Below are 24,688 nucleotides of genomic sequence, written 5' to 3'. Positions count from 1 at the left end.
GGGTGTGAAGATCTCTTCATTCCTTCCGTAGACGACATTGAGTGGTCACTCAAAGATATTGACTTTAAAGAAAACTCTCAAGAGCTTCATGTGCTCTGAATCACACAATATTTTAATTGGGACTCAAAATCCCAAATGTAATGTACTTTCCCAACTCTTGTCACAGTTACAACCACAGTAATAAAAAAGTGCGCGGTATGGCAGGACCCCCCAAAAAATCACTTAACTTAACAAGATAAACAGAGTGCTACAGGCCTGCCTGCTCAAATTTATTCTGCTGTTATTCTGCGCTTGGTACTCAAGAGTCACTTAAGACTGAAGCTCTGCTCCACTTTCATCTCTTCTGATGTGAAGCTACCGGGCATTTAGCCGTCTCACACAACTTCAAATATCAGCCACATCTCTTAATGGGCCTCTGCCCGCTTCTCTGATGTGAAGCCTGTTAGCACATCTATGTACAGTACACGAGTGTTGAAAGTGTCATCACTTATTTATACGGCTTTTCCCTCTTTTAGACTTTCATCCTTTTGGCTTCGGGAGATTGCATTTAACACAGCCGTACAGCACATACAAATCAAACGGATCACGTCAAAGTCAAAAAACAACAACTTCCAAGCAGACATTTTCCATATCTCAACAAGTGCATCTGCAATGAATATACTTGTATATATAAATCAGAGGTGGATGAACTGAAACTCTATGGAACCAAACCCCATGACATGCCATGACATCTCTAGGTTACAGCATGTTGGTGAGGAAGACAACCAGTCAAACTAAAGCTACTATTTAGAGCTTTAGTGTTAACATTTTTCAGCACCTTCACAAAGTAACACTATCATGTCACAAGTAAGGCTCCCTGATTTGATACATCTCCTTCTACTGTCACCAAATCCTTTCTGCAGTTGTTTTGAGACGCTAGAGGAATAGTCCTTCACATGCCCAATAAACTATACTTGATGTGTAAGATCTAAGAAAATGAGAGGTAAAAACTTCAGCTTGGTGGCATGTAATCTAAAACAAGAAGAACAAAAATAAATGTGTATTTAATTATCAACTCAAACAGTGCGGAAAAGCCCTGCCTACAAGGATGGCTGACTTGACTGGATGCCGACATGCTTGGCAGATGGCAAAACCACCTGACTGGCAGCTAACCGACAGAACGCATGTTTGAAAGGACGGCTGAACGGTTGGCTAAGTAGACTCCTCTTGGCTGGTGAATTGGCTGTAATGTTGCCTCGCCCATTGGCTGACTGGGTGGCTGACGTGCCGTCTGTTTCTTAGAGGACCGATCCACAAAACACACACGCACGCACAAACGCACACTTCACCTTCGTTTTCCTTTCTGCTCTTATGTTTACATCAGCCCCCCTGGGCCTGATTATTGAGTGCAACAGAAAAATATTGCATTAAACACACACTGTCTTACCATACACACTTTTGTGGACTGCAATCTTCATTTGTAAGCCACTGCTAATATAGTGCACTTAATTTGCTGAAAAACACTCAGAACGAATTTCTCTTCAGCGTTTTCGTGCTGCTCTTCAGATGTGCTTCTGCGTTGCCATGTTCAGCAAGTCGATGGTGACACAAATCCATTTAGCATGAATCAACACTGAATTCTAAATGCTCAAGCAACTCAATCAATGACCAGAATTGATCTGTATAGGTCATAAAAAGCAACAGAGCATGTTGCATAGCTTTGATGCACTTTGATCACTTGCCGGTGAGCTATGTGACCTATTTTCACCTGAGCTGCCCTCAATCTGACATGGTATACATACAATATTCCCTTTGTATAGAACATTCACGCATCACATCCTAACTGAGAATAGCTTGGTTAGACATGGGAGAGGTTTACACTGCGTGCCTTGGAATAGAACGCAGCATAAACAGAAAGAAATTATACAGTTGCTTTATGGGGTTTTTCCAAAGCATGAATGACATTATAACTGGTTGTAAACATTGTGTTTAATCCTCAATGGCTTTAATAAATGAAAAACACTCATCAGCCTCAGAGCTTCTTTTAATGACAGAATTTTACTAATATTTCCCATAGGGATTTTCATCTAGAACTGCGGCCCCCCAAGGTATCCACCAGCCCCACGACGAAATCAACAATCATTTGTAACAAAGCAATGACAGGCAGCTAAGGTACAACAATAGAGCAACAATACAAATTAAAGCCAGCTGAGGGAAAAGATGATATATTGGCATGTACCAATTTATGTAGGCCTACAAAATAAATCAGAAACCCACTTTGGCTCAGTGTTGTTTCAGTAAACACATTGACTTTCATTAGATAATATTTGATCTGGGTGATACACAACCAATGGACATCAAAGAATTATATTGCCTTATCTCATTCCCACTCATTCCATATGGTGTCCTTGCAACAGCACAAAGCAGGTTCTTTTGTGCTTTTGTGCTTTTGTTAACCAGCTTTGGAAGATCCAGGTTGTCGGCTAATTTACCTTAGGCCACTCATTAGCACACCGCAAATCAGGTAGCAGACATCTGCAGGGGGTTGAACTTCGCAACACTTCAGCTCCTCAAGCCAGATGGCGCAGATGAGACCAACCCCACAGAGACCACTTAGAAATAGCAAAATATGTAACAAAACTAGCAAACCTTTACCAGTCCCACACTGAACTTTAAAAAATTAGTATTTACCAGGAAAACACTGAATTTAGCCAACTGCAATGTTCCTGCTCTAAATTCTTAATACATAGAATACGATTAGCAAGTATAATAAGCCGCCCCACCTGCTCCAAACATGAATAAGATATTTCTGAGGTACTAAAAGTCCATTCCCCTGAAAAATGTGCCAGCATTGTCTCCATTATATTTTAGATGTAGTTTGTGCAGGCAGCTACCTAAAATAAGAAATGTAAATATGCATGTAGGTCTAAAAATAAAACATATCTTTGTCTGTTCTGACTAAAAGATTATAAGTTCTGACATTTGGGATGTTGTTTATAGATTGTCGATTGACATGCTGTGCTGCTTCTGCTCAGTGTAGAGATCCAAAGACAGAAACACAGTGAGCACAATCTGCTGAATGCCAGTTTACAACAGATTTACTCAACATTAGTTTATTAAAAACAATATTCACAATTTTATTCCTACTCCTGCTAAATTGTGGTTCAGTGTTTATATTTAAGTAAGTCTTTTATATATATGTATACCAATTCATTTTTTTTGTGTTACATAGTTGTTCAGGTATAAAGTCCTAAATGTAAAATGCATTATTATTATTGTTCTTTAAGACAGATGGAATAATTAAACCAATTGCACCAACATTTCAGATTCAGTTTGCCCCACAGTGTTGTTCAATAGAGTAATACAGGCCAAAGGTAAATCGTAAACTATTAATTAGTCTTATATTGATGTTTGCCATGTGGTTGCGCCGTGCCAGTGGCTCTCTGCCAGTGTATTTGGAGAAGGTTAAACCCTCCTGCTCCTTTGAGCTCTGTGGGGCTCAGATGATCAGCAGTGAATAGCAGCAGCACAGAGACACCAAGGAGCAGAGGGGAGACGTATGCACAACTCCTCTCTGGGGAGAAGGCAATGTACCTGCCACAGCATGAGAGAAAAGGAAAGGAAGAGGGAGAGCGAGAGAGAGAGTGAGAGTGAGAGTGAGAGTGAGAGTGAGAGTGAGAGAGAGAGCACGGGAGCGAACAATGGGTGAGAGAAAGACAAAGGAGTCAGCAAAACAAAGTGGATGAAATGTGGGCCATGGGATCAAGGATATTTTTTCAAACAGAACACTGTGAAATTATCAGTTTAAGAGAACCATTATCTCCACTGTACAAGCGGCTCTAAAAATGAACGCTCCTCCATTGAATCCAATGACTGCAACTCCATTTGCCACATCCCCGTCTTTCTCTCATGTTATTCTACAAGGTCTGAAAGGCAAATCCCAGTTCATGATCAATGCTTTGTATCCGGTTTCAATGTGTAGATGGTATCAACTGATGCAAAAACAATCTATCAATCACTCAGTGTGAACACATCTGTGTTATTTCAAGCTATTGAATGCTATATGTTCACAAGACCAACACTCCTAAGAACATTCTTAGAGTGTCCTACTAAAAAATATGTGTTTTTATCCGCAGCAAAATATCACACAGTTCATCTTACTTATAAAAGGGAGAGTTTAAGCAATGTGCTTGGAGTAGAAAAAGTGAGAAAGCAGCTGAGTGTGGAATCATTGCCAATATTGCTGCTTTTCTCCCCTCTCTCACCCCCCTCGGCCTCCCGTTCAGTCACGTTCAAATAAATTTGAAGAAAATGAATTGCATTCATTGGAAAATTTGACGGGAGAGAGCCTCGCCATCCTTTGTTTTCCAAAGCAGAGAGATGCAGGTTTAACTGCAGCAACACATAAACAGTCACCATGTTTTCTTAAACATCACACTATGAGCTTTGAAGTGCATATTTTGTGCTCAGACACAGACACAGACACAGATTTTCCAATATGTTGATATTGGAAAAAACTTACTACTACTGCTAATACTAATAATATAATTTTGTCCACATTAAAAGCGTTAAACGGTTAATGTGTTCCCACAGGAAAAGTGTTGTGGTCCTCGGTAGAGACAAAGTCCTTCGCTTATGCTGCATGACCCACTTAACACTATATAGCAGAGATAAAAACAGGCTCCAGACCTGAAGACAAACACTGGTTCAATATGACGGACAGACCTGCAGTCTGATTAAACACTAACTCAGGGGAAATATGATACAGGCTGTACCTACTCATTATTGCAACCACGCACTATGTTATGTTTGTGTTCTGGGCAGCAGAAAACTATAGAGCCACAGACAAGAAAAACAGCATTCAGTGTAGAAGGGAGGCGCTCAAGCAGTGCAGTTTTGTCAGACATGATGATGCAGATGTAAATAAGTTATCCAATTGTTTGATAGCGCTTATCGAATTCGTGGGGAAATTGTATTCTCAGTGTAAATCTATCTTTTACTAATGTAAGTGATTTTTTTTTTGTCCACCCTAATTTCCTCAATCTCTCTCTACCGCTTCCCTTTGACATGGATACTGCCCATTTGTAGCTCGCGCACGTCTTGACGGCGCGTGTTTGATAAAGGGCACAAGACAAAGAAAGACAAATGAGTTCAGAGCCTAGTGAGGTTTCAGTTCCAAGGAGATGTTATCGTGAGTGTGTAGTTCAGGGATTGTGGTATACAGCAGTTAGTAAAGTTAGCCTCAGAGCAAAAGCAATGAAGAAAATAATTATAATAAACCTCTTTCACAACGTCTATCCACAGCACATTGCAGAGTAGGAGTGTATCAAACTATGCACACCTGACCCACTTTTCTTTTAAAGTCAATGCCATTGTTAGTGCTGGACTGTGGCACAAAATGACAAATTTCACAAATCTGATTCCATTAATTGGTCTCGGGGAGCATGCAAGGAAAAGACATCAAAGGCTTTTGTGAAAGTCAAAGGAGGTGTCCACAGACAAGGACGACAGGGAAAGTGACCTCTGTGACAAAGGCAGTGGCGTTGTATTTTCAGCCTTCAGCACCATCAGGAAGTAACCTTTGTAACATCCGTTTCTCCTACAGCAGCCACTAAAGGCTCACGTGTTACAATGACGCTCAGAGTCATCTTGAGCTAAATGATGCAGACGCACACAGGCAGGTAGGACATTCAGAAGGGGAAAGATGGAAGTAGAGCACGCTTATTCAGTGCTCCAAGATGCTCTGCCGGCACGTCAGAAGCCTAGCACTGGTGCATCTGGAAACAAATTATTATGCAGTGTCAAAGACTGCCACATTCTCCTGCTTAGGCCTGCCACAGTGTGCATATAGTATAGAGAAATAAACAAATGTCTGCACAGACCTCACTACATGCTGCTCTCTAATCATTTAATGTGTGTCCTGTATCATGCATTCTATTGTCGGAGGAAAATGTAATAATTACCGTTATGGCAGAGACACCATTGATACATGTATGACCCAAAGGTATGGAAACCTTGGATTTTTTTTAAATAAGATCCCACAGATCCCACCCATAATGCCAACAGGGTAGAATAAAGCCTAAAGTATTGAGTGTTTTCCTAACTTAAGCATCCAAGTTGAAATGAGTTTGATGAAAACTGACAGGAAGCTCTCAATCTCCCTCTTTGCCCAAACGCGATACGCCTCTCTCCGCACTCTGCTCAGTGTCCTGAAAGCTTCCTCGTTAGATCTCATCACTAATGAAATCAGTGGACCCCACTAACTAATGTAGCCATGGCGACTACTTCCCGAATGAGCAAGGTGACCTTCTGTGAATGCATTTAGGGAAAATGCAAGAAGATTATGATTCACCGCACACAGAGCGGATCTATTTCATGCTTAATAAATCTAATTCAATGTACAACTGGCCTTCAAGTTATGCAATGCAAATTAACGAAGCCAAGGCCTTTATGGATACAGATGTTAAAGGCAATGAATCAAAATTCTCATTGTTGCCATTTATTTGTGCCCTTTGCACTCAGAACACTGCACTTTTTCAGCGGCTCGTTGACAAAAGGGATCCGTAACACGCGTAAACACTGTTGCGTGCATTGTGTTTGACTAATTCATACTAGATGTGAACTATAGGCAATTGTTCCGACTTGCACATACATTTGGCCCAAAGAAGAAGATTTCCTGTCAAGATGTGCCAAAAATACACCCCCAAGGGAAGTGTGTGTCTGGCACACTATTCCATTCTAGTCCTAACATGAAAAATAAGTTCTGTGAGCTGTCCTGGACATTCTAGAGCGACAAAATTACAAAATGATGCCACGGGACACCACCAATATTTGCCCCCAATAAGATGAAAATTGGGGTTTATAAGGGTTATTAAGTCCTGAAGTTGAATGGATGTACGTCTTACTATCTACACCAACAGAGAAGCTTTGGCTGCAGCCTATTTGCTACATCGGGGCAAATATGAATTAAACTTGCAGTATAATTCCAAAATAAAAACAAGAGAACCGATTGACAGTAATGCTCATGGGCCGCATCAGATACAACTTATGCACAGCGGAAGCGTCTCTGATGATGATGATACAACTGCAAAGGAGGCTACACTATCTGGAGGATTCTGCTAATGGCTCTGAAATACGAGCAATCAGACCAGCCTCTCAATTCTTTCCCCATGGCTCTCATAAGAAATCCATCTCCTGTTAATAACCAGATGTTCATGGTCAGATTTATTAGGCATCACAACTCTAAAGTGACACAAAATCAACTCCTGATTCATGGTCTAAAAGATGATTTTTGCAGATATTACAGGACAAATGGTACAACTACTGAATGAGAATCCGTCTCATTGGTTTATATAAATAACAGGTAAAACGTTGGTGTTCACTGATTGCTGCATCTGTCTTAGTTTAGGTTTACAAATAAGGTACAACACTATAGGAGCTGCCTACCAATTTAAGTAAGCCGATGATAAAAAGTATTAATAATGGTTTTTCACACTGAAAACTTCCTCTCTTGTCTCCCACAGGAATTCTGCAAGGGCACAAAAAAATGAATTAAACTGCAAATGCTATGCTGCTTGATTTATGTCTGTTCCAAAATAACAGACGACCTTATGTACCTGCAGGACGCAAAGGTGACATTAATGCACAGACTAGCAGCAGGCTCAGTTATTTCTTCATGCTGCACTGTCAATTATTCACAATAAAGTACATTCTTTCAATTGCCGTTGTAACTACATGAAGTTGTACCAAAACAGCAGTAAAGTCATTTTTACCAGCAGGGGACAAAATTGAACTCGCAGCAAAGCTCTACGGACCTGCAGGTGTTGATTCTAAATCAAATCTGTAATACCAACAGCCCAGAGATATTAGCGTGAGGCAATTTATTTGATGTTGTAAAATAATAGCATTCAATGCATATGGAAAACCATAATAGGCTATTCAGTAACACTGGCTTCATCCAGCCAGCATCTCTTAGCACTGATGGAGACTTAAATGAAAGCAGTTGTTGAAGTGGCGGATCTGCACTCCACAGCAGGGTTACCCTCATGTTTCATGAGTAGGATAGGATGGGTAAGATGTGTGTGGCAGGTCTTCAGATGCGGGCTGACAGATGAGGCAAAAGACATGTGTGCCTATGAGGCAAATCGCTCAGGACCAAGCAACTGGAGGAGGAAGGGGAAACAATAGATAAAAACAGCGAGGTGTGTGATCCGGGAGGCAAAGGGAGCAGGAGAGGAACACAGAGGAAAAAATGAAAGATGGAAGGGAAAGATGAAAACGGGGGGAATGAATAGAAAATGTGAAGTTGTGCACACGGGCTCTTATTGACATGCTGTGGACACATTTGCACCAGTGAACAAAGAGAAGAAAATGCAAGTCTCAGGAGAATACACTGATTGAAAGCAACGACAGGATCGAAGTAATCAAACACTGAGGGAAAACATGCATGTGTTCTCAGTCACATGTACGGGGGTTTTGAAGCCACATATATGAGGGTTTTGAAGCCGAGCACAACTTCATGATATGCCTTCGCTACAGTGCCCCATTTCCTCTGCAACCTCTCCGTCTGTCCTGACCCAATTGCCCTGCTCCATTATAGCCACTGGGTGTGACGGCGTGTTTTCACATATCACAGGAGTGAGGCAACATGCTGTGTTGTTGATTTGATCAACGAGAAACTGGCTTTATTTGAAGTTGTGGTTTGTTGAGAATTTTTCTGACATTTTTATGGAAATGATCGGAAATTTCATTTTAGACCATTTTTTTATTGATATTAAAAGAAGTAAGGTAAACAGGACGTGCAGTCATATCTCACCAATGGGATATTGTGACACCAAAATTGGTGAAGCTGTATTTCTGCAATGTTTTAGTGAATCTATGTCAAATGTCCTACGGGCCTGTAAACGTGTAAATGATGCTGATGGCAAAGGGGCTAAACAGGGAGTGAGATTCTGTGCATCTCTGCGTCTCCGACAGTGTTTCTAGTGAAGATTAATTTGCACATTTCACACTTTCTCACTTTTCCACTTAGTCTCTGTTCTGCCAGCACATCAGTTCCGGTGTGCAACAACACTGATCTTAATTACCAATGGCACATTCATTTTTGATATGTTCTGGTGGGGTTGTAGCCTCTTAATTGTGGTGTTGCTTCATTGTGTTGTGCATGCACGTTTTGAGGAGGAGACTTGAGTGCACGCTGCCTGATTGATTCAGATTTTAACAAGCAGAACATCGTTGTCTAGCAGGCAACAACATGTCGAACCGTACAGAACCCATGTACCCGGAAAGAATGCACAGTGGCTACAGAATCTATGTGAAGAATGAAAGCAGTTACATGAACTATTACTTTCTCTACCAAATGCATGAGTTGTTGCTGCAGTATAATGACATGTCAGCAGCACAGTGGAATGATTGAGGAGTACAGCATGCACAGTGGAGGGCACCTTCAGCACACTGGAGGAAAATTCAGTCATTTTCAAAGTTAAGATTTAGAAAGTAGCTATAGCAAAGTCTCCAACGTGAAATAACAGATTTGGTACTGATGGTTCATCTTGAAGTGGACGTAGAAAATGACAGCGGGCACCTGGTACTCCGGGTAGAACCCTGATCACAGCCTAACCTGGACTCCTCATGTTTCAGCCAACAGGCCTTCTATGAGTTTTATAGGGAATATTTTTTATTGCCCAGTAATACCTAGGAACAAAAACACGGCAGCTGACAAAACAATAATAGAAGGCTGCGGGGAGAGTGTTGCAATGACATAACCCTGGCACTGAAACACGGTGCAAGTATTGGAATTCTGCCGTAATTAGACTGTGTGCCTTTCATGTGTAATACATGTCATCAACTCATTTGTTTTCATGGCCCTTTCACAGCTTTGGTACAAATACCCAGACAGGCATGATCAATCATTCATTAGATAGTCTCCATGGTCTCACAGATATGCCTAGACCCTAAAAGCAGACCGGCCACTAACCCAGCGAGAGTCTTTATTGCCCCTGTCGAGAGTAATATGATCAGCGCAGTGTGTCCAGCCAGCGGCTCGGCCAAGCACGCAGCAGTCTAGAGAGGCTTTGGCTGTGTCACATGGCCGTCCTTCAAAGGTGGTTTCCTGCATCTCATTAGCCCAGCTGATGATCGGGGGAGAGAGGGGACTCCTGGGAGGGCAATTAAGAACAATCAAATGTTCTGGGTGGGGAAGTCTGAATGCCGAGCAAGGCCCTTTCTGACTAATGTGGGACACTAACCTGTGCCCTGGTTTCTGTTTGCTAGAATCCCCATTTCACCCCATCTATTATACACATTTATGTCTTCCTTGATCAATTCTCCCACCTGACCTGACCTGCAGTTTCTGCTAGATACTGGTTTTCACAAGGGGAGAACAGGTACTGGGCTGTGTGCTCCCCTACTTCCAAACAACATTTGCACTAGCAGAGGACATGATTTGCTCAGTGGGCAGGTTGACTTTTTTTGCCCATATAACAGTTTGGCTGAAATATGAAGTGATCGCAGGCTGATTACAACATTGGATCCCTCCTGAAAACTGACAAAATACTGAAAGCAATCTGATACTAAAATTGCAAGCAATCAAAGAAAATGATGCGTTGCTACAAATAAGAGCTACGACAGACTTCCATCTTTGAAAAGGCAATTCGGCCTGTCCTTCTCTGTGATAATTCCCCATTTGGACTGTGGAAGGTGTCGTCGTCATGTACTTCCTCTGATACACAAGGGGTGTCCAGTTGCTGTGGTGTCCAGTTGCTTCTTGCTTCTGCCGGAGAGAAGCTCAATTCAATCAGCAACAACAACGTGAAGCCTCATTTGCTTCCTAACCATGAACACAGCCAATTGTGTTTGCTGGCAACAACTAAGCCAGAGGCAACTGCTTATAAGCCATAATTAGATTAAAACATTGGTTCCTTGTGGCAAAATTTAAGCATTGTCCTTGAAGAGCAGTGTTCGTTGACCTTCACGGCTCATAACATTGTCCTCCTTAAACAAGAAAACATTTACAAGCTACAAGAGATAGAGACGGACTATTTAAAACCCTGTGCATCTCTATACAGATGCAGAAGATGGCGACAGGGGGATGTGTACGACGACATGCTCGACACCGTACACATTTATGTCATCGGCAGTGCTTTTAGTCAAACATACACTGTCCGGCATCCCATGTATTCCCACACAAGGCTTTTCCACAATTCACAGGCAAATGTACTGCCTGCTTGTACCCATTTGTTGGCTTTCCGTTAAGAAGGGGTTGCTCCACTCCATATTAGGCTGATTAAAATTTATCTCCCACCTCATTATGTCTGCATCGCTGACTTGGTCCCCCAGCCTTAGTCACAGAGTCTGTCTGAAAAGTACACTCGTTACACCTTCCATTTCTGTTTCAATGACTCCTATGTGGTCAATAGGCATGGGGTCGGATTGCGCAACACAATCAGTCCTCCCTTTCCATTCAGCGACAACACAAATGCAAACTGGGTAGGCAGGTACATGGCCCCCCCCATCCATTATCCTGGCTAAATGAAGTCTGATGCTGATTGCTGATAATGTGAATTTGACTGGAGCGTGTTCATTAGCATGCCCCAGCCATTCTTCACATGCCTGGGAGTAGAGCTATATACGTGTTGTGCCAGGGCTGTAGCAGCGTATACAGTATGACTGTGATTAGGGCTGTGACTGGGGTTATATATAGCCGCATACCCAATGGCAAAGCCTGCTTCACTCACCAACACCCTTGGGATTTAATGACATACCCAGGGGGGGTTCGCTACATATTGGCTAAAAAGCTCACACTGGCACAGTAGGTGCAGCAGAGAAATCCACCAGTACAACCAGGGGTGAGAGGCCAGGGTGCATTCTCCACCACAGAGCTACAGAGGGGCAAAATGTCCAGATGGAGCCTGAACCATCTGCACCCTTTCACCCTGTATGCCTCTTAAATTCTTTTTTTCCCGGTTCCTTTGTGTGCTCTTACACTTCCTTTTTCCCCAGCATTGATTATAATTGGTCAGAGAAAGAATGTGACGTCTACAGTGTCTCTACAGAAAAGCAAGCGGCAGAAGAGGAACGGGAAAGATGCCATCCTCTCATCAAAGGATGCTCTAGATTCCTGACAAGGTCCCAGTGAGGCCCTGAGCGGTGCCCAGGCCCGACACAGTCCATGACACATTTGGGTGATGTGTTTTACCTTGGGGCTGCCGAGGCGCTGTGCCAAACACGCCATTCAGACACAGAGCAACACACACACAATCCTCTCGGCCCTTCCACATGCACGCAACACTGGCTGCTATGTGAGCCGCTGATTGGTTCTGGCCCATCACATGCTTTTGTTTTTTTCCATTTAGAATTTGGAAATATATCCTGTTTATCTGTCTCACAGCAACAACTTGATGACGATGTAGTTTTCTAGGATCATATGTATTGTATCTCTGCTGACGTGTTCATTATAAACGTCGACCAAAGGGTGTGGGGTTTCTGTATCTTTAATGTCTGACTAATGTGTTTGCTTTTGGTTTAACCAGTCCTTTTGATCATTAGGTTACATGGTGATGATGTATAGTATCCAACTGGTCTGCAGTACACACTGTACCAGGACACCATCCTCCTAGTGCGCAAGGAATGGTGAGTAATACTCCAATACTCATCCATTCCACTTTCAAGTTTGTCTGTGTGACACTGTGGGGCACTTTAAGGTGAGATTGTACAGGTGGACCAGATACAAGAGAGCAAATTTTATTTTCTGCAGTTCACGGCCAACCTCCGTGTTTCTGTGGCCGAGTGAAACATTCCCCTCATGTAATTAGTCCCCTGCGTGAAATTGAATTTGTTAGGGTTAACCTGTGTAATCATGCTCCAGATGCAAATGTGAAAAGAGTTTTTCATCCATCTTGCGACCAGCATACCGCCCAAGATACAGTAATCGGCAGCAGCTTTCCCTGTTCCATTTTACTTTCCTATGATAATGTTATTTTCAAAGCAACAATTTTAAATCACACGGACGCTTTGAATGGCCACACCAATTTGCAGTGTCACTTTCATCCCTGCTCTCATCTCTCTCTCTCTTCCTCCTTCTCCTTCCCTTGCCCTCCCTCGCTCGCTCTGTTGGACTGCTGTAGCTGTGTTAGGGACTATTCTTCTCCGTTTGTCCAGGGGAGCCGGCACACTTTCTGGGAGAGCTCCTGCACAAACACTGAGAGAAACTTACATCTGCAACAGTCACTTAAGACAGGAAGCTGATGTGACCTTCTCAGATTTCATTTCAGTCCGTCTTTCTTCCCTCCCTACTTCCCAGAATAAGTGAGTAATTAGAGCAGAAACATCTCTCCCCACACACAGACACACCACACACACACACACACACACACACACACACACTGGATGACTGTGGCTCCTCCTGTGTTTCTGTATTGCTGCACACTGTCTAAATGTAGACAAGCTGCAGCAAAAATAATGCAAACATTGCTATTGTCACCAAGCTGCTGAGCTGAAGTTTTGACAATCCAACACTACAAATGAGTTTGCAAATGTATAGATTAAAATCAGATTAACGCTGGTGTCATTTAATTCAGAGACTGTTGTCGATAACATTTTCGTACATGGGAACGAATATCATTCAGTCAATCGTTCACATATAGCACATATATATACAGGGATTAACGCATATTGATGTTTGCTGTGACCAACGCCTTCCCTTTCGTTTCATCAGCCTCCTTTGACACTCTACACACACACCTTCCACCTCCTATTTGACTCATATGAGCATAAAAATAACACCGCGACAACTGTGATCCTCGCTCCGGTGATACTCGACTTTGGCACATCCTGGAGTTGTCCCTCCATCCTCCATCCTTTCCAGCCTCACGTCGCTTTTAAATTGTAATAAAGCTTCATTTCTGTGCGGGGTATTGATCTGCTGTAAGTTATGGTATATGGCGTTAATAAAAGGATCGATGCTGTCAAAACGACGGTGCTCGGCTGTCTCGTTTCTGCCTCACTGTTAATATCGCCTAATAGTTTATATTTCCCGTCACAGCGCCCGTTCGAATCCATGCATTCGACGCTATGGTGCAAAAAAAAGTGATGCAACGCAAAGGTCGAACAAAATGGAACATTGCTTATATATTGCAAGCTATAGAAACTTAAAACTATAAAAGAAAAAAAACAGACTTCTCCGCACGTCATGCATACGACGCCCATCTTCAACCGAGGGGCTTTCAATTACTACAAAGATGAAGAAAAAAAAAACACAACACTTCTCACCGTCTAAGACCTTGAAACGACGACGGCCACGACATCCTTGATTTCTTCAAGCCGGGCCGGTGTCCCGTGTCCACTGCATACGTCCGGTCCATGTTTCTCGGGATGAGGTACCGCTCGGTGTCCGAAAAGCCTCTTTGTTTCACGCGGTCGTTCTTGCGTACTCCCAGCGCGTGGTGGTTGTGGAGCGGAGCGCGCGCCGCCTGGCTCTGCTGCCTCCACAGATGTTTGGGCGCCTTCGCGCTCGCGGCAGCTCCGCCGCCCGACGCCAACGACGCCGACGCCACTTTCCCGCAGGCAGCAGCGTCCATCCTCGACGCCTTTTTTTTAAGGCTTGTTTTCCCCCGAAATTGTGTTGTTTTTTTTATGAAAGTGGGACAGTTTGGAGTAATTTGTGGGCGGCGGTGGCTTGAAAGCGCCGCAAATATAAGTGTCCTGAGAAACAAAATAGATCCGAAGAAAAAAATTTCAAAAGTTACCAAGACAACTTTTTTTTAGTAACGTTGGCTACTACACTTCCACACTTGGAATTCGTGTGATGAGTTTAACCCCGTTAACTCACAGGAACACATTTTAATCATCCATGGATCATCCTTTTACGCATCACGAGGTAGACAACTGGAACTGCTGAAGTACTCCTGGGAAGAAACTCTTTCAAGTGAACCACACTTTCTCCAAACGCTCCTCATTGTTTCCACACACGCCCATCTCGGCAAGGTGTCTGTGTGATTGCGGCAGTGCTTCCAGGTGGCGAGATGTTCCGCACAGGACACTCCACGCGGGCGGGCGCTTCTCTCCACAACTTCTATAAAGCCCTGAGGCGCACAGTCTGAGTATAACCATCCAGGCTTGTCAACACTCTTCACCCCCTTCTCCAATGCTTTGCACAAACCAGCAGCGAGGGGGATATAGGAAACAGGATAATACATTAAACATGAGGGGCGCACCCAAAGCACCTCCCCTGAATCCTCCATGAGTGAAAAGCAGGAGGTGGGAGTAGCCAGATAGCCAAGTCATATAACACCAATGAACAAGATTTATAGCTCAATACTGCAAATGAGATTTGGGTGTATTAAAAAACGACATTGGTCATCTATGCTTCTCTCTGCATAACCTGGACATAGTGAACTGTAACACTATGTAAGACTGCACGGTGTTACACCTGTCCATTACATTATAGACCATATATGTATATAAGAACACACTGCAGGAAACATTCCATGCAGGGGGCCGTTCATCCCTTCCTATTCAATTCAACACCATTACTCTGGTACCTTACTGCATGGGGAATGCAATCTCTCATACTTGAAAAGCAGACACGCAATCCCAGACACAAGGTGGTGGAGAGCCAAAGTGGCAGCTACGCAATGGGGGGGACAGAGCACAGAGCAGGGAGGAGAGCCGCTCAGACGTGCCGTGCACACATGAGCAGCTCATTGTGTGTATATTGTGTTGCTCTTTTGCTCGCTGAAGTTATCCGTAATCCTCCGCAGGGTCACCGAGATACATCACGCTCACATTTCATTCACACTCTAAACGGAAAAATCGCCACCTAATGGGTAACAAACTGATCTCTATCATTAATTAGCTTATTCATGCTCAAAGTCACAAGGATTAGGAGTGACCTTTGTGCAAACATTATACATAAGTATGCATTAGTTGCTTTGTACGTTACCACATCTTGCATATACTGAATGTTTATCCCCAGATTGTGATTCTACAACTTTGTAAAATTCAGACATCTTTGAACCTGTAAGTCTGTCAGCAATCACGATATCAGCTACACTTCCTTCATGTCATTAAGTGCTTCTTCTTCTTTCTTGTCATATTCTTTTATGTCATATTCTTTGCAGCCGCGATGACCCAATTTTCACAAGGTATCATCACAATTTTACCTCATGTACAATTAGACTGTCACTTTGGTGTGATGAGATAATGAACGAGATAAATGTTGTCGTGGTCTGTAATCTTCCTGATCATTTGAAAAAACACAATTTTCACTGATTTCTGACACAATGCACAGAACACTTAAGAGGATGTTTCAGTGGCTGACAAATGTGTCTACTGATAACATCATACAAGCAATATCCAATACTGCTGCAATAAAACTCAGCCTCTGACATTCATATTAGTCTAAATGATTAAAATGTTTCCACCTCTGCTGATGATGTTAAAACATCACAGAGGACACTCACCTGCCCCACCCTCGTGTCTCTCCACCTGCGCCCCCCATATGGTACCATATGGAATAGCTACCGGCAGGCATTGGACACCAAAATCTATTTTGGGCACACTGGCACATTTAAGTTTATTAATCAAAGTGAGAGGGCAGATATTCTCACCTGAGTTCAGATCTATAATATTTCAAGTATACATTAAACCTCCGCGACCACTTGCAGTCTGGCTTGTCTCTGGCAACAGCGGGTCTGTGGGCAAGACAAAATGGCGCAACCGCCGACTCAAAGGCGTGTGCAAACACATGTCGTCCTGCACAAGAGCTATGCAGTCACCTGAAATCCTGAAGCTTGTTGCAAACTTCAGACAGGTAGTTTTATAGAATGTCTGTAATTGGTGAAAATCCTATTTCATATGGACAGACGAGTGTCAGCCTCTTTTTGGAGCTTTACAAAACCAACAATCATGCCCACTTTCTGCAGCGGCTAGAAAGAGCTCCACTCACTGATCCACTCTGTGATGGCAGAAGTGGGTTGGCAGTGTGTTTTCAATGAGTAGAGCCACTCTGAGATCAATGTCTGCCTAGGGACAGATATGCACCGATAGACCAACTCTCCTTATTCTCCAGGAAGTGTGGCTACCTCTCTTCACATTGAACATCAAGTAATGTTTTATTTTTTGCTGCGACTTATTGATCTGTTGTGCTAATGACTCCTTTTTCTCCCAGCTGCTCCCACCACCAATGAAACTTACTGCACCGACAAATGTAAATACCAATTGCCTTTTGAAAGTGTTGGATAATGAATCATATTGGTAATGGCAGATGTAAATAAAAAATATGAATGATTGTCATCTTGAGAATCAGAATTCTCACTCTTTTGTCTTTCATGTCCACATTATGAGACAGATGAATAGAAACAGTGCTTTGAGCTTCATCTTACATTATTACTGTTGTTAATGTAATTTGATTATGCACAATTGTTGTGTTGTTGAGCTCACTCAAAAGTTGTATGTGGAAGTTCAAGTACTGCTACACATCTTTCATCCTTAATGCTTCACAATTGTATATTCCTCCCTCCTTATGCTGCTGAATTATAGATGAATCAAGCTCGAAGCAAAGTCAAGATGTATGGCCATTGTTAAATTTCTCATCACTGCTCATTTCTTCTCTGAAATTGTGTATACTTAATACGTTCGGCAGTGACATGTGTGACATTTGCCTGATGTGTTGTCAAGTTTGTAACGAGATGGAATTTAACTGGATGTTGTACTGAATAACAAAACACACACTGGTCTTGGATCATTGTGACCAAGAAAAATGACTCTTGTTTCACAGTTAGTTTCACTTGATGAATTATCAGCTTCTTTCCAATCACACAGAGGGGATGAATTACAAAAACACGAAATAGCCACTAAATCTCTCGCACTCTGTCAACTTTTTTGAAGAAAACACATCATCTACCTCTTTAGTTAAACAGCAGACAAAAAACCCTTTTGCAGTCATCAGCATCAAAACACATGATTGAAAATAACACCAACGCCGTACGAAACAGGGGAGATGCACCACAGCCACACAGGCGCCTCTTTATGTTCGCCGATCCTTCAACCGCCCGGTGTAAATCTAAAATGTTCCTAACGCTTGGGAATAGCTTGACCTTTTCTCAAGTTAAGATGAAGTTTTCTGACAGCTATTCTCAGACAATAGATAACGGACTGCCTCCACGTCTGATGCCTGGCACTTACTTGCCATTATCACAATTCACAACACAACTTCTTTGTGAGGAATCGCAGGTTCTCTCTGTATTACCTGTGACACAGTAATCCCTGTCTGATGTGTAACAGTATAAGAAACAAAGTCAAAAACACATTCTGATATTTCAGCCTCTCAGTGCTCCTGATTATGAAGAAACAATTCTGAGGCAGAAGCAAATCTTTGGAAAGGCCTTTGCAAATTGCAATTTGGAATTAAGTGGCTCCTGCCTCTTTTATTTCCCTGCTGATCCAGAAGTCTGTAACGTTTTCTTTTTGCTTTAAATCTGCTCATGCTGTCAGATTATTTTAATAAAACCCTCCTAACAAGCATAGGCCTCATTATTGAGCTGTACAGTAACAAGCCACTCTAATCATTTCCCCATTGTTTACTCGTTCTGTGAGACGCCACAGGGCCCATCAGACGGGAAGAGAATGACCAGGAGGAGAAGAGTGAACTGGTGCATTTCCGCTCTCGTCTGACACACGATGAGCCGTTGGACAGTGTAGCACAAGTCGCACGTTGCTGATGAGTCAGACTCAGAGGCTCTAAAAGCATCACAATCAAAGATAATTCAGAGGAGCTTCTGCTTTGATTGACAGGCAAACTCTGTCATGTGTTTCCACGTAGAACAGCAAGGGACTATGGGGATTTTTCCCTGACAGATCAATGTGACCCCATTGGTATGCTTTGGGAATTGTCTCTGTCTCTCCTGGTTTCTAACTTGGTGTGTCTGCCATCATGATTTCAACTCCACCTCTTTGCATTGGGAATGGGTGAGATTCTTTCTCCACTTGTTATAAAGTAGTCATCTTTTCCATGCAGGGAGAAAACGAGAATGCAACATAAAGTAATGTTGAACATTTATTTGTATTCTGGCTACATGGTAAAACCAAGATCTAAAAATTACAACTGGTGTTTCACAAAAGTAATTGTGTTGCACACAACTCTTCTGTAATTGCACAATTGTAATCATAGCCTTCAAAATCACTTGTAAAAGCTTTTTGTGCTCTATAAAACATCTGTTAAATCAAAACCACAGTGCCAGATTTTAAAATGTTATTCAAAGGATGGACAAGAAGCAACAAACAATTCCACTGAGAAGTGTTCTGTGACAGGCTGCCTTCATCTTGTTCTCAGTATTTAAGATTAGGAATGTGACAAAGATAGATCTATTGATGAGTCACACATCTTAGCACATGCAGTCGGTCAGGCATCATTTACATACTGCTGGTTTTGAATGTTAGACCATTGAATACAGACCAAGTTGAACAATTCCCCAAAAGCTACAGTATAAGGTTGAAGGTTGCAACCTTCCAGCTATTGTTTTCCCTTTCTTTCCTTATATGGTAAGAAAATCCCTTTGCCGAGACTAGAACATTGCCTGACATACATTATCATCTGCAATGAACAGTTTGTCTGTGTTGTTTTTGGAGAGAATGTAGCTGAAAACAGGGAGTATTTGAAAAATGTTGGTGAGTTGAGGGTATACTTGGACGTCAAAGAACTTAGAACTGAATCTTTTGCAAATCTCAGATCCTTCTGGTTTCTGTTTGCAAAACAAATGTTACCAACAAAATAACACGAAAAGTGAAATGCATGCATACACATGCAGCCCTACCTGGTAGTGTCGGCAGAAGTAATGGCAATAAGTGGTGGGGTGCGTAGTGGCAGTGTGGTGGGACGTGGTGGGACTGTGACCGCGTCTGTGTCCGGCTTGCGGTCACAATAGTACTGCTCTGCCTGTCTGAAGGCCAGAGGGGGCAACTGGATGGAGCGACCAGAGAGCCTTCGCACCATGAAGGGCTCCATGCAGGTGACCGGCCCCGGCTCTGGAGACTCAGCTGAATCATCAGACACCTGGATGAGACGGAGAGAAGACAAAAAGAGGTCAACACAAGGAAGGGATTAACACATTTTCATAATGACAGTGAAAGAGGGAGTGTCTCTGTGTGTGTGTGTGTGTGTGTGTGTGTGTGTGTGTGTGTGTGTAGCGAGAGAGAATTCTCAAAGAATCTAAAAAAAGGAGACTATGACTAATCCACGGAGAGATTCAATGGAAGGTGCAAAGAGAGGCAACACAATAGTCAGATGAAAGCGACACTTGGGTATAGGTTACAGTATGCTTTAAAAGAACAGAATGCATTTAACAGAACTCTATGTCTTCTGTGTTTCTTTGTAATCTCAATGCGATGAAAGATTATGGTGCATAATCAATCAAATCAACTCTCCTCAAAGGTACTGATGGCAGAGAAAAGATAGAGAACACGAACATAAGAGAGAAATGAAAACCCAGCCTCGCAAACTCTCTCACATCAAGACCTTTTAAGAGATGATCAGATGACCCCGATCAAAGGATGTTGAAAGTTTTAGAGGAAGGTGAGGTGATATGGATTTTAGATGATCTGTAAAGGAACGTTTGAAGCCTATTGAAGCCTTTAGGATTCATGTTCGTGCTTCATTGGGAAAACCAACACTGTTTACTTTTGTGTCAACCACAAAATAAAGATAAGTGACTATGATGTAATGTACATGAATGTAATGTAATGTAATGTAATGTAATGTATGATCAAGAAAGGAGTCAAAAATATATCATTTTCAGAGCGAGAAATAGCTCTCTGGAAGCTGTGAGCATGTATCACGGGTGTGTGTGTGTGTGTGTGTGTGTGTGTGTGTGTGTGTGTGTGTGTGTGTGTGTGTGTCTGTGTGTGTGTGTGTGTGTGTGTGTGTGTGTGTGTGTGTATGTGTGTGTGTGTGTGTGTGTGTGTGACCGCTGCAATAACAGAAACTCACTCTATAGTTGCAAATAAAATAGCTGTGGAAGAAACACATCTACTGGTACATTTACTATTAGATGGTTATTAGAGAGAAAAAAGTTGAATCTGCCACAATGATAGAAGCAGCTTATAAAAACATCAGCTCTTCTTGCATTTTAGACAAATGTTTAACCTGTAAATCCATAATTATATTGATCATGTCATTTGAAAGACCAAACAAATTCAATGAAATTACTAATTCTTTAGTGCAAATTGTTTCTTACATTTAGTTATTCTTTATGTACTGATCTTCAGCATCAATGTTCTGTTTTTGAACACAAAGGGAACAAAGAGCTCTGCTGGATGGAGTGAGAGGAACAAGTTCAATTTCGCTTTGTTTCTTTGGTACACATCTGAGGTACTTTGGCACAGCAGAGAAGTAATCAGTTATTTTATATTGAATAGTCCCAGTGCTGACTTTAATTCAGGATGTACATCAGCGCATACACACACACATACGCACATTTGTACTGGATGGATGGATGAGACAAAATTATATATCAGTCAGTTTTCAGGCTTTTAATCTTGCCTCAAACCACAAGTCTTTTATTCATTTGTTTCACGTGGACAACACAGCTCTCTCATTACACTGGGGTCAATCGTTTCTATTTGCATTCCACATGTCTCTTTCAGAGATGATTCTCATACAGTATGGCTTCTTATATCCCATGTCTGGGATTAGCACAGAAACAGAACTGCGGACATGATGAGTATTCTAATGATAACAGCACGCCGACCACTTCTGTCCTTATCTTCCTGTCTTCCTGAGGTGCAGTTCTCATTGATTGACTTGCTGTGCCACAGTGAGGCGTTCAGTGGCGCATGGTGGCCTGCGGTAGCCTTCTGGATAAAAACACCTATTCACCCTCCAAGTGCACACAAATGAATTATCCTGACAGTCAGCAGTCTGCTCTGCCCCTTAAAGCAATAAACTTCTCTATTAGAAGAGCACAAGGACTTCACTTCTCTGTGTTTGTTTGTGTGTGTCTGTGTGAGTGTGTGCACACGCCTCGGGGAGGGTGAGAGTAATGGAGATTTGTCAAGGATCTATGCCCAAACTTGTTAAACTTATTAAAGATCTATGCCCAGCACTTGGTACCTGTCTACTTAATATTTTAAATAAGTCCTTTTCCTTTGGGGTTGTACCCACTGCATTTTAAACAGCTGTAGATAAGATTAGATAAGATAAGATAAGATAAGATAAGATAAGATAAGATAAGATAAGATAAGATACTTTATTAATCATCATGTTAAATCAAGATAAATCCCTAATTAAAAAGCCAACACTGGATCCAAGCATCCGAAAACCAGCTTTAGGCCAATTTCTTACCTTACTTTACTCTCCATCATCCAATCCAAGTATTTACTGTAATAATTTATCCATGCCTTACCAATCTGGTAAGATTGACAAAAGTGGCAAATGATCAATTTCTTACTGGTGACTCCACTGCTGCCTCTATCCTAGTCCTCCTCAATCTACATGCTGCGTTTGACACTTTTGATCATAGTATTTTACTTGACCATCTAGACCCAGGGGATTATTACCTGGCATTTAGATCTTACTCTACAGACAGGTCCCATATTGTTTTATGAAGTGAAAAAGAAAAAGAAAAAGAAATCAACTCTACTCTACTCTACTCTATAAAATTTGGTGCTCCACAGGGTTGTGTACTGGGTCCAATACTTTTTTAATTTACATGCTTTCACATGGAGAGCTAATTTGTAGTTTTGGCATGGCTTTCCATTCTTATGCGAACAACACTCACTTTCTATAGACGATCATTCAGGGCTTTCCAACCTCGAGTCCTGCATTGAAGCTGTTAAAGGTCGAATGACAAAGAGCTTTCTGCTCCTGAATGTCAACACAACTCAGGAGTCTATCTCATGCTCAAAGACACTTCAGAACATTTTAGTCACCCCACCTTTGAATTGACACTCCCGAGGTTTCTTTGTTTTTCCTTATACGTTATGATTTTTGTGGAGTTTGTGCAGAAGCTTTGGGCTGGGTCAGGAACCATTTGTTGTTGGGAGCACTAAGCCCTAAGAGCCATTTTATGTGATATGCGGCTGCTTACAAATTGACTTGAAATGCTGTGACATATCACCATCACGATGAGAAGCTGGGCTCACTTTGAAGAAACCAAACATCTCCCCCTCTCCTCTGGGTCGTGACTGTTCCACCGAACAATCAAAACACCCCAACCCCCGCCTTTCCACCCCTGCATCTATCAAGATGCCAATCTTCATCCAGGAAGTCATCGAGCCTTTTATTCCTACATAATTACCTGTATTAGACTCAGAGCTCTAGCTGGTGGCTTACACAGGGGGGAAAAGGGAGCCAACATGATTAACCCTCACTTTTCAGGATGAAGATAAAACCTGTGACGTGGCTCACTAAACCTAAGTCAATATTAACATAAACTCCTTTAATGCAGTGGCTAAAGCCTTTTAATGATGAGATGACTAATTCCTTTTATGCAATGGCTTTTGATGATACAGGCTATTGCTGTTCCATTTGCAGTTTATGCTTTGTGCTTTTTACTCCCCTAATAAATCACTCTATGAATGATTTATACACCTAAATTCATTCATGTTTGAATTACCATATTTTTCTTAATTCCATGTACATACTATCGCCCTGTAAATCACTCAGGGATTATTTATGCGCTAAAATTTTGTTTATGTTGAATTTACTGTTTGCTTTACTTAAGTTTATTCAAATTTATGCCCACACACTTGTGAGGAAAAAGACATTTCTCTTTCTCATTCTTTATTTTGGCCCCTCGGGTAGTTTTTAATACATTTGGGAGAAAATGACATCAGGTTATTTGCAACCTAAATTACTGACTTCCTAAAAACACAAATACGAAATAAAAACTTAAATGGCTCAGAAGGTTTTCTTTACTGCATGGCAAACAGTACAGAGTAAACAAAGGTTGAATTAATAGCATTCTGTCCTTCGCTGAACACACATAACTCCTATCTCACTAGGAAGTATGCTTGGTGAGGAAATGCATGCATAGAATCCAAATGCCGCCTGAAAACTGATGAAGCATTTACACGCTTGAATAGGGCACTTGCACACTGGGAATCCACACTAGAGTTCCAAACTTTTATTGCATTCTGTCTTTTTTATTTGGTTCGGTTGGCACCATCTTGCCATTGGCATCGGAGACCAATAGGGAAAGCATAATGTGCGATACAGTGTGATGAACAGACTTCATAGGCACAGGGACCCAGTCAGCTGATCTTAAGGAAAGAATATCATAATTACTGCCACACAAACCCACCGTCACAGTCTCCGCTCACAGGCCTTGATATCCATCTATATGCATGAATAACAGAGACCCACAATGCTTCTGACTTTCTGCATTTGGCTCGGATTGCTTTCAAACTTTCAAATTTTAGAATCACATTTCATTGTGTCTCGTGTGGCTTAGTTTGTGTGCGCCAGAGTTCAAGGAGTGGTTTCCCCGCAAATTGTACCTATTCAACCAAATGGAATGGCTTAGTGTAAAATATGCATCTGTCACTCAGTACACAACTGCCTATTTAAGGCAATTTTCCTCTGATTTTGGTGTTTACATTATGTTGTATTCGAAATGAGATTAGAATCAAAGTTTAAACATGCATAGAAAAAATAATGAGGGCAGGAGAACTCAAAGACCATGAAACAGAGGCATCTGAGGGCACAACGCAGTGT

The 24,688-nt window shown here is 42.0% G+C and overlaps 1 protein-coding gene across 1 annotated transcript in view; it reads right to left on the bottom strand.

Moving 5' to 3' along the window:
• The window catches only part of pde4d (phosphodiesterase 4D, cAMP-specific), a 134,337-nt gene that overhangs the window by 88,061 nt on the left and 21,588 nt on the right, over positions 1 to 24,688 (bottom strand). The window contains exon 3 of the mRNA XM_076150616.1: positions 19,791 to 20,029. Coding sequence (XP_076006731.1) covers positions 19,791 to 20,029 — 239 coding nt within the window. The remainder of the gene's footprint in view (positions 1 to 19,790; positions 20,030 to 24,688) is intronic.

The sequence above is a fragment of the Genypterus blacodes genome, unplaced genomic scaffold (genome assembly GCF_046128005.1).
Source record: "Genypterus blacodes isolate CSIRO-AG114 ecotype Tasmania unplaced genomic scaffold, CSIRO-AGI_Gbla_v1 ptg000053l_1, whole genome shotgun sequence".
Taxonomy (NCBI): domain Eukaryota; kingdom Metazoa; phylum Chordata; class Actinopteri; order Ophidiiformes; family Ophidiidae; genus Genypterus; species Genypterus blacodes.
This window is presented reverse-complemented; position numbering and strand designations above follow the sequence as displayed.